We start from the raw sequence: 10,204 nt of genomic DNA on the forward strand, positions 1-10,204 counted from the left end.
GTGAGAGCAAGGGTCTGTCTGCATTAGGCAGCAAAAGGAAAGCCCCTTGCTGAAAATGTTCTCATGGAAAAAGGGTACAAACAACAGGAGAGGTTCACTCCAGCAGGAATTATAGCTCTCCCTTCTCTGACTGCCAGAGCAGGTCCAGAATTTATACTTCCCAGGCACAGTCTCATTGCTGCTGCCCACTGGAGCTTCACAGCATGTCTTTGGCTCAAAAAGACCTTTAAGATCATCAAGTCCAACTGTAGACATAGCACTGCCAAGTCCACCACTAAACCATGTCCCCAAGCACCGCATCTGCACGTCTTTTAAATCCTTCCAGGGACGGTGACCCAACCACTGCCCTGGGCAGCCTGTTCCAGTGCTCAACAACCCTTTCAGTGAAGAAATTTTTCCTAACATCCAATCTAAACCTCTCCTGACACAACTTGAGACTGTTGCCTCTTGTCCTATCACTTGTTACTTGGGAAAAAGAGACCAACACCCACCTGGCTACAACCTCCTTTCAAGTAGTTGTAGAGTTACTACCCAGCATTGATGCTGCTGTTGTGTCTGCAGCAGGCAGAGTACAAGTCATACTTCAAAAGAAAGAAAATTACTTCTCCTTGTTGAATCCCTTATTAATTCATTTCTCCCCACATTTGTCCCAGAGTTTGGAGGATCATAGCTTTCTTTCCCTCTAAGGAGTCCCAAAGGGGAATCACCACCGTAGCCCAAAGCTCCAGCCTGTACAAGGAGCATCAGCGCAGGCAGGGAGTAGGGACAGTGCAGCCTCTCCAGGGGATCTTGGGGCAGAGGAGGGAGGAGGAAACAGCCTTCAAAGTCCCATCCTTGCCTGTAATTACCATTGACACAAACACAAAGAGATGGGATTAGGGAAGCACGTTGTGTGGGATTCAGTTGAAGTTCCACTTATCCGTGCATTTTCCGGCCCTATGGGAAGTTCGGCTGAAGAGAATGTATAAAGTAATATTTGCCGCTCCCCCAATTCTCCCTTTAAGTTGGGCTGATGAAGGGTCACATGTTTTCTCTCTTTTGGAGGTCTACAGTATGAAGAATGCCATATACAGAACCCCCATGTCACGTAACCTGTTAAATTGCACATGACTTTCAAAGACGAGAGTACAGAAGAAGGATCTAGGGAAACAGCTACTTAGAAAGATTCCATAACATCCTTGAAGATTTATTGAGTGGTGGCTAGCGATACTACAGAACGATATAGATGTTTGTCTGCTGATTGAATGGTAAGGCTGGCAGGTGCCATTAGCATGTCGTTAACATCTCCCACAGCCTTAAAGAGGATTGTACGTTGCTCAAGATTCAAGAGATACAAACTCTCTCCCCATTACTGACCTTGGAAAAGTCAATTGATTTGCCAGCCTCTGACTCTCTGTCTGCCTTTGTCTGGGTTGCAGCCTCTCCTGGGTAAAGTCTCTTTTCATAGTTGTAATCAAGCACCACCTATACTGAGGTACAATTGCATTTTTTCCACCTCTCCTCTACCTAGATGGACAATTAAGGTGAAATATTATACTCTTAATTCTTCATGAACGCATTCAAACTGTGGAGGGTTGTAAATACAGCTTGAAAATTAATTTAATATCTAGAGCAACACCTTTAAAACTCAATATACTAAATATTTTTTCCAAAGTTACTCCACCATGAACAATGAACTCTCCCTGCGAGAAGTCCAAACCCAGGTGTACATACATAGGTAAGTATATGGGAGGTACCAGCTGTGCCATACGATATGGACTGCTCTCACTGCCTGAAAAAGCTGCATGTGTTTATAAGAAAAACAAAACTTGCTCAATCAGCTTTCATATTTCTCAAGCAGATTTCATATTTCCACTTTCATACTGCCCATACTGCTGCACGGAGCAGCTCCTTCTCTGCAGCCCAAGCTACAATAATTTCTTTTCTCTTGCCTCATGCTTACCTGCACACCACTCCTTGCGGTGGGACACTGGGCCATCAAAACATACTCCAGATAATTAACATTTTTGCTTTTTCCCTCTTCAAAGCACTCAAATCCTAATCAAATACCCTGAATTCACAGACTCCTGAATTCAGGCTACCTTCAACATTCCTATAACAAGTAGTCTATAAAATGGGCTTTCAAAAACAAACAAACAAAAAAAACCCCCCAAACCCAACAAACCAGCACAAGCTCTTTAACTCTTCTTGCCTTCCTGGAAAGCTTGCAAGGAGCACCCATGGCATTCGGCCACAGTTACCTTCTGGAGACCTATTTAGCAACCCAGTGACCCACCCCATCACACATTCCCACGTTATCAGGGACTTGAGCTGTGCTACGAGCCATCCTGCCAACAGGAGGAGGCTTAAACACCTGTATAAACTGAAGCAATTTGATAAACTTTTGATTTTGGGCCTGAAAAAATAACCACCACCTTTTTGTTTGTTCAGTACGCAGACCTACAGCACAGCCATTGCGTTACACGTTGCTTGGGATTTTGACACTTAATCTAGTTAGGCATCAAAAATTTGGTGTAGTACAGGCATCTTGCCCACCCTAAAAACTAGTTGGGTGTAGAACTGACAGCTGGGACTATCCCAGCACCACATTTACCTCCAGAAGTCCCACATCCCAATAAAATCACAGACCAAACCTAAGCCCGAGCCCTTCCCAGCCACCACACTGAGCCATGGGGTCACAACCCTGCTCACAGCAGCTCAGCCCCACCAGGCAGGGAAGACCATGGTCCACAGGGGCCAGCTTTGACCCCGGTGCCTACAGCACCCTTCCAGCAGGAAAGAAAGAGCAACACCACATTTTTCTGTTGGGCTTCTCCTCCTGGACCTGCCCCATAGCAACTTCACCCGGGTGAGTACCCATTCCCTGTACTCTTAGGAGAAGGGTCTGTCCCACTGCCCACCTCTCCAGGGAGCACTGACACCAACATCTTCACCTCCAGGATACTCAAGGCCTCCACAGCTGCCAACACTTTAAATAAGAGCCACTTTTTTAACCCTGGTTAAGCAAACCTGATTGAACAGATTACAGCCAGCAAGCTCCTTGCCTGGGCTAGGACCACCCCAGTTCCCATCAGCGAGCAGCGTGCACGAACTGTAAGAAATAATGCTGCTGCATTGTGGGTCGTTACTGCCACAGATTAAAAAAATCTTAATTTTTCTGTTTTATTTTTGGCCTGGTGTGTTCAAACATAAACCAAAGATCTTATAAAAGCCATATAGCACCATTTGAATTAGCTTCAAGAAGGTGTTACCTCTTGATTGCATCTGCTGCTCTCCATTCAACTCACCTGGTTCGTGTCACCTTGGAAGAGTATTGCATCTCCCTCCTGATGAAGGCTCAGTGTGGTGAGGAACAAAAGCAAAGCTGTGGTGACAGCCAAAACAATTCCACCTCAGAAGAGGGTGATAGGGGTTTTGTTGTGGTTTTTGGTTGGGTTTTTTAAAGACACTGATTCAGAAATCGCAACAGGTAACTAAGGTCATCAGGAGACTACGTGGTAGCACACTTTTTGCTTTACTTCTTGTCCTAGGAAAACCAGAACCAAAATACCTCCTCCTGCCTCCCCATCAAAACAGCAATTGTCAAACCAGTGTCAGCCTTTACAAGAGGCAACGAATGAACTTTGACATTTCCAGCCAAAGGATTTAGCTCACAACTCATCTCTGAGGCCAACTTAGAAAAAACCAGTGTCTTCTAAACAATCATTTTCTCTAAAACCAGCCAGATCCTCAGTCTGGGACTGCCTTGAACTTAGGTTGAGTCCTACCCTCCCTCTGGCAGGAGCCTTCCCATCGCTCTTCTGTTTTATCCATAGGCACCAGCCTCCACTCATGCAGGCTCTCAATGTGTGGAACCAAGCAGGGAGGACGCGTAAGGGTTTCTTTCCTGACAGCTCATTGTCACGGCAGTGGTGAAAGCTGACAAAATAAAACCCCAGAAGCCATCCCATTGCAATTCCTACTCCTGTAGAATAAGCTCTTCACATCTCCAGGTTCAGGTGAGATGTGGGTCAAGCACAAAGGACTTTGGGGCGGAGGTGACCTGTACAGCAAGGATCACGCCTCTTGCCCTCTCCTCTGGGGGCTTCATTCATTACTCCGGCAGTGCCGTGGGCTGGCCAGGAGCATCGATTCCCGCGTGCCACTCTGGGAAGGGGCACGTGATAGCAAAATGGGTACGGGCTCTCGGTACGGAGCCAGAAATATGATTTCAAAGCGGTGTCTGGACTTCTGCTGAGGATAAATAAGTGGTATTTGGCCTGGAGTCAAGGGTAGCCATGTGGTTCCTTTTTCTGGGTGTGGGAATGGTCGTGCCCGCGTCTGGTGGAGACGTACGGAGCTGTCACAGCCTGCCCGTGAGCAGTGGTTACACGGGGCGGTGTAGCCTATGGTACAGGTGTGGGATGCAGCGTGCCACGGGCAAACAGGGCTGGTTTGGGGGGGGATCCAGGTGGAGAGAAAGGACTCCAATGATCTAACCCTTTGTTAAGCCCCCCCTGATATTCAGGACCTTCCAAACTGGCCATTCCTGTCTTCTTGATCTCTAATGAAAAGCAAACATGGTCCTGAGAAAGTCTCAGAGTTGTTTTTAAGTGTTAGACACAGGGCTCGTCAATTAAACCTTTGCTCTCCCTCATCAGAGGAAGCCTCGAGCCTTTTCTGTGGTGAAACCGAGCTGATACGCTCCGCTTTGCTCGTCGGCCGCATCGACGGGGGCGCACCGGTGAGCCCGCACGGCCGCTCATCGCTATTTTGTTTCCCAGTGCCTTGGGATGTGACTAGCATTTGACTCTGTTACGATCTTCTTTCCCATCCTTTCCTCTCTGTGACAGCACGTGCCATTAAGCGTATTGCTGTGTCTACGTATTTTTTATTCCTTGCCTTTTTAGTCTTGTTAAAGTGCCGTCAGGGATGACACACAACTCACTCAGTTCAGCCCAAGGCTTTGTTGCAGGGTATTCAAGGATTCGACTGGCTCCTCAGCACCGCCGAGCCGCGGAGTTGCTTGCCAAAGCCCGCCGGAGATGCTAAAAATGTACGGGCTTCACAGAGAGAGTGGGGAAATGTATGGGAAAAAGGCATCGATGAGGGGCCATTAGACAGGAGTGTACCGCTGTTCGCTCAGGAAGTCCCCAGCCTGCAAAGTGTTGGTGAATTGGAGGCTGTACAGCCATCTGTACAATTCCTCAGGCCAAAATCAGATTATTTCGGTGAAAATCAGAAAATCAGAAAGCTGGAGAGGGGCTGGTGACAAGGGCAGGGAGTGACAGGCCAAGGGGAATGGCCTGAAGCTGCAGGAGGGGAGATGGAGATGGGATGGGAGGCAGAAATTCTTTACTGTTTACTTTCCCTTTCACTGTAAGTGGCTAAATACCAAGAAAAATCTGGGCATAGCCCTCCGTTTGTGAGCCTGCAAAATATGCAGATGTGTAATCCCCACTAGAATGAGAGGCACGGGTTCAGAAACGCACAGACATTGCCATTAGCAGCAAGAGAAGTTCTATATTCATCAACCGAGACAGAGGTGGGCCCGTAAGTGGTACCTCGGAAAAAAAATCTCAGCTTTATATTAAACCTGGCCACTTGCAACTTGCAACGAGTTGCAAAGCTAAATTACTCAGTGCATGCAATTACAATGCAGATTGCATTAGCGCTTTGTTCTACTGTGTTTAAAACAACACGATGCCCAGATTTTCGCGGTTTTGAACGCATAGCAAAAATCTAAAGTGTAATTTTGAATTTCTTTTCGTTTGCATTGGAAAATGGCTGGTGGTAAAAACAAGGAAAAATTATACAAGCGATTCATCACCGGGTAACTTCAGCTACTGCTGCTATGCTCAGGGTCAGACGCCAGCAGCAAATAATATAACAAAAATAGTCGGGCCATTGCTCTCCGACCAAGGACCCCTCGACGCTGCGAGTCTTTCCATGAAAACAGAAGGGAAATTACAGGCGGCGCTGCCAGCCCGTGGCGATGGCTGGTGCACACCTCGCCCACTCCCATCGCTACTTCCTTTTAGGATGAGGGTTTCCTTTGGGATACTGGGCCAGGGGATGAGTAACCTCTCTACAAGCTTCAAAATGATGGGGTTTTTCTTGGATGAAGACGTAGGTGAGGTCCAGCTGACGAAGGGTAGGAAGATACAGGTGGGTCTGCCAGCACAGGAGAGCCTGCCAGAAACCCAACACATCCCCATTAAAGTGCTTCTACCTTCTTACAGATTTTGCTAGCATATTTTTTATCTAATACTAACAGGAAAAATGATACTAATAGGAAAAATGATACTATTAGAGCCTGGTCGTTCCGGCTGCTTTATAAAACATGAAAAATGAGGTCTGTCCCAGCTCACAGCATCTACCGGCTTACAGGTCCTGCATCACACCTGACCGATGCAGTTTGGGTTCGGATTTATAACCGCTCTTCATTTCCAAAGTACCACTCAAGCAGAGCCTGCCAGGCTGCGGACGCTCTCTCCCACGCTGCTGTTTTCAATCCACACGGCGTTCTGCGGTTGTGGAAGAACAGCTTGGATGTAACTCAAGGGGAGAGACACCCAGTCGCAGCGGCGCGGGAGTAGCTTGCAGCGGATCAGCGTGACCTTGGGTGCAGGCTGTACATGCCGTGGCGCAGGAGCCAGATGTCTGGTCCTCGGTGACGTTACAGCCCCTTCCCACGGGGCAGGGAGCAAAGCTGGGTGTGAACGCCCCAATCCTTCTCCAGGTGACCCATTTACACCGCGCAAGGTGTCAACCCCACCTTCCCGTTTCCTACGACGCTGACTGAATCAGCCTCGTGTGGATCCCGCAGCGAGGGCGCTTGCCTGGGAACGCATCGCTGGGATGCCTTCAAGGCTCCAGGCAACAGAAGAGCTCCGTGAACATCCAGCCGAAACGCGCTTGACTCAGCACAAAGGATTCAAAGCAATCTTCCTCTCCCGGCGATGCCTCCTGCGCTGCTGGAAGAGTTCGGGGAGAGCTGCTCCGCGCCGTGGGACGCTCTCCCCGAGGCTGCCAACAGCCCTGAGCGTGGGGCAGGTGATGGAGCTGGGGGAAATTCACGGCCCAACCCCGATCCAGCCCTGCTTTTCCATATCTTTCAGGGCAGGAAAGAATTTATCGTCGCGCACGTTAACTCGGAAAGTAGTATTGCCGGGGCTAGTCTATACCACGTGGCTTTAAAATAATTACACCGTGTGGCTCCCAGGCTGGGAGTTTTGCGTGGATGGGTTTCAGCTTAAATACCTTAAAAAAAAAAAAAAAATTAAAAAAAAAATCTGTCAGGGTGGAAAATGAATGCCAGGAGTAAATGTGTGCAGAGACAGAGAACCTGCCTGCATCCCACCCCACGGTGTCTTGGCAAGTGCCCCCGCACCGGGGCAGAGCGCCACGCACAGGCATCGTACTGCAGAGAAACCTCGGCTAGCTAGAAAGCAAATTGCTCTTTCTGTAAAGTTTCCCATGAAAACTATTACTTGGAAAAGGAATTCAAGTGTTTGGGTTGGGGGTTTTTGGGGTTTTTTTTTTTCTGCTTCAAAACATGGTCTGGGGAAGGGAATACACTTTACAAGTTTCCTGCACGGCAAAACCCCCATTTCAGAGGATTTGGAGAAAATGCTGGCTCCTGCCTCAGTCTCCCTGCGTGATTTTGTTCTGCACAGCTACTTTCTCCATCTCTCTGCCTCCCAGCCGCGATTCAGGGATGTAAATGATACCATTTCCCGTCCTTATTATTTCTGGTTACTGAAAACAAGAACTTACTCAGGAGAAAGAAGTCTATATATCGTTTGCAGAGCCTATCAAAACGGGGCCTCATACACTACTGTCATGTAAACTACCGTAAGCGTTCATAAAATATTATTTATAATTTAGTATAAATAATAAAAAGTAATATTTATAGCATTTTAATGTTGAGAGGTTCCCACAGCTGCTTTATCCACCCCTGAAAAAGCATCTATAATCTAATTTTTATGGTGGATGGAAATTACAGTATCTCAGCCCAGTACGGTCACAGCTGGGATTTCCAGACCGTGTTCCCTACAGCCAGACATCTTTCTTCTCCAAATCCGAGCGCCGCGGGACGCCACGCACCCAGCAAAGACCAGCCCCCACAGCGGTTTCGGACATCTCCCCATCTCCGGAGCATCCCGGGAGAGGAACAGCCACCCCTCTGGGGCTGGCCGTTTGTTATAGATGCTTGGGTTACGTCCTTCGCGACATCCCTCGCGTCGCGACATCCCTCGCGCTGGTGATGCGGATTGCCTTCGCAAGGCCAATTTCAGCCGCCGGGCTGTGGTAAAAACACGACCCCGTGGGTCGGCACTGAGCCCGCGAGCCCCGACAGCCCAATTTTGATCCCAAAACCTGGGTACCAAACTCTCCACCACTACGGTCCAGCGATTCCCTTTTCCACGCGGCCCCCCCCGGGGCTGCCACCATATTCTAGCAGCGAAGAAGGCTGGATTTTAGCAAATCCTGCCCCAAAAAAATCCAGCTTTGAGGACTCACAGAAACCAACGCGGCGGGTGCAGCGGGAGGCCCCGGGATTAATCTGCAGCAGGGCAAAGCCGTCCGCGAGGCGGATTAGTTGGGTCAGCAATTAAACGTTGGCGCTTTGTGCTGCCAGCGCTCAAGGACAAAATGCGGTTCCTCCTTAAAGGCTGCGGCCGCTCCGAAATGCTGCATCTATCAGCTGGGAGCGTTTCTGGGACCATAAACAAGCCGGCTGTGTCACGGCTGGCTAAATATAGTGCAGCCTGGGTTGCCTTCGTGCTGCCTGTGCCATCTGAATTACTTGGTACGCTGGCTTTATTTTATTTAATTTTTTTTTTTTTTTTTCCCCAGGGAAAGCTATGACTAAGAGAAATCCATGGTTGAAGGGGTATCAGAAGATGGAGGCCCTAGTCCAAATGCAGAAGGTGAATAAAGTCTGTAGTTTGCAGACGTGGGGGCCCATCCAAAATACTCCTCACCCTCCTCCTCCTCCTCCCTCTCCTCCTCCTCTCCTCGGCAGTATCCAAAATACGACTATAGTAACGACAGCCACAAAGACATCAGCAAGACGTGAAATATTTCCTGATTTAAAGTCACGGCGATCCCGAGGTGATGCCGAGGGGGGATAAACACCTACCTGAAGCAGCGGTGCCGTGGGTGACCGTCCCTGCCGTCCCCTCCCGGAGCACCCGGCCGGGGCTGCCTCAGCAGGACTGAAGCAAATGCAATGGTGTATGCATTTAGCTGTATATTTTTTATTTTTTTTTCTTTTTTCTGGCCTGAAGTAGGGATTTTAAAGGGGATGCAGCTCCGTGTTTGTCTCAGCATAATAAAACGGGGGGGGTTTGAAGGTCAGCTTCGCGGTGGATGCGCTGCAAAAGGCTGGATATGGGTATTTCGTAGCAGCGTTCATATTCTCACATACACACCCAATTACCCTTCCTGTGGGAAGTACAGCTATGTGCAGATATAAGCTACAATTATTATTTAAAGCCTGAAAATCACTTCGTTTTTCTCCACTGAAGGTAACATGCCCCAATAGCTTTTACAGTCCTAAAATACACAAACAGCTATTTTGGGGTGCAAGAAGAGATGCTCGTGTTCTGGCTGGAGTTGCCGAGGTAGCCAGAGCAGGAGGCAGCTCGAGGATGTTAACCGCAACGTGCCCAGGTGCACATCGCCAAATTTCAGCACCTTAACTTGCCGTCAGACAGAAATATGTGCCACGCTGCCAAGGGAAGCAGTTTTCGGTGCGATTCCTTCCCTCCAACCTATTATATAACCAGGTTTTAAAGCAGGAATTTTTGCTTGATGCCGAGCTGCAGGATCCGAGCGTGCCTTCCCAGTGATTACTCAGCACAAATTTGCCGTAAACAACATCCCATATTTGATCGCGCACCGTCTCGCTCTTCTTTCCTCGCCCCCCGCTCATGGCTCGGCTTTCCTTACCTTGCTTTTCAGATCCGTGCATCCTCCTCTCCCGGTTCCTGCGGCAGAGCAGCGGGGAGCCCGGCTGCGCTCCCGCACGCCGGCTTTCCGCTCGTCATTCGGCGGCGGTCCCGGGTCACGGGGCGACAGCCACGGGCTGGGGCGCTGCTGCCTGGGAACTGCGCGCCCGCTCCGGGCCCTGCCGGGATATATTTGGGATTACAGAGGCTCAGGAAAGGATGAGGATGGAGGCAGACATATCACATCTTCTAAAATGTGGCATGGA

General features: G+C 49.1%; 1 protein-coding gene across 2 annotated transcripts in view; it reads right to left on the bottom strand.

Moving 5' to 3' along the window:
• DNAJC6 (DnaJ heat shock protein family (Hsp40) member C6) overlaps positions 1-10,121 on the bottom strand; it is a 50,708-nt gene extending 40,587 nt beyond the window's left edge. The window contains exon 1 of one of the 2 annotated variants that reach the window (XM_075759176.1): positions 9,940-10,121. Coding sequence is in view for 1 of the 2 variants with exons in the window: in XM_075759175.1 (XP_075615290.1) it covers positions 9,940-9,961 (22 nt within the window). In the remaining variant the exon portion in view is untranslated. The remainder of the gene's footprint in view (positions 1-9,939) is intronic. The other variant, XM_075759175.1, reaches the window with a different exon arrangement.
• Between the last annotated feature and the right edge of the window lie 83 nt (positions 10,122-10,204).

This window comes from Balearica regulorum, chromosome 8 (genome assembly GCF_011004875.1).
Source record: "Balearica regulorum gibbericeps isolate bBalReg1 chromosome 8, bBalReg1.pri, whole genome shotgun sequence".
NCBI lineage: Eukaryota > Metazoa > Chordata > Aves > Gruiformes > Gruidae > Balearica > Balearica regulorum.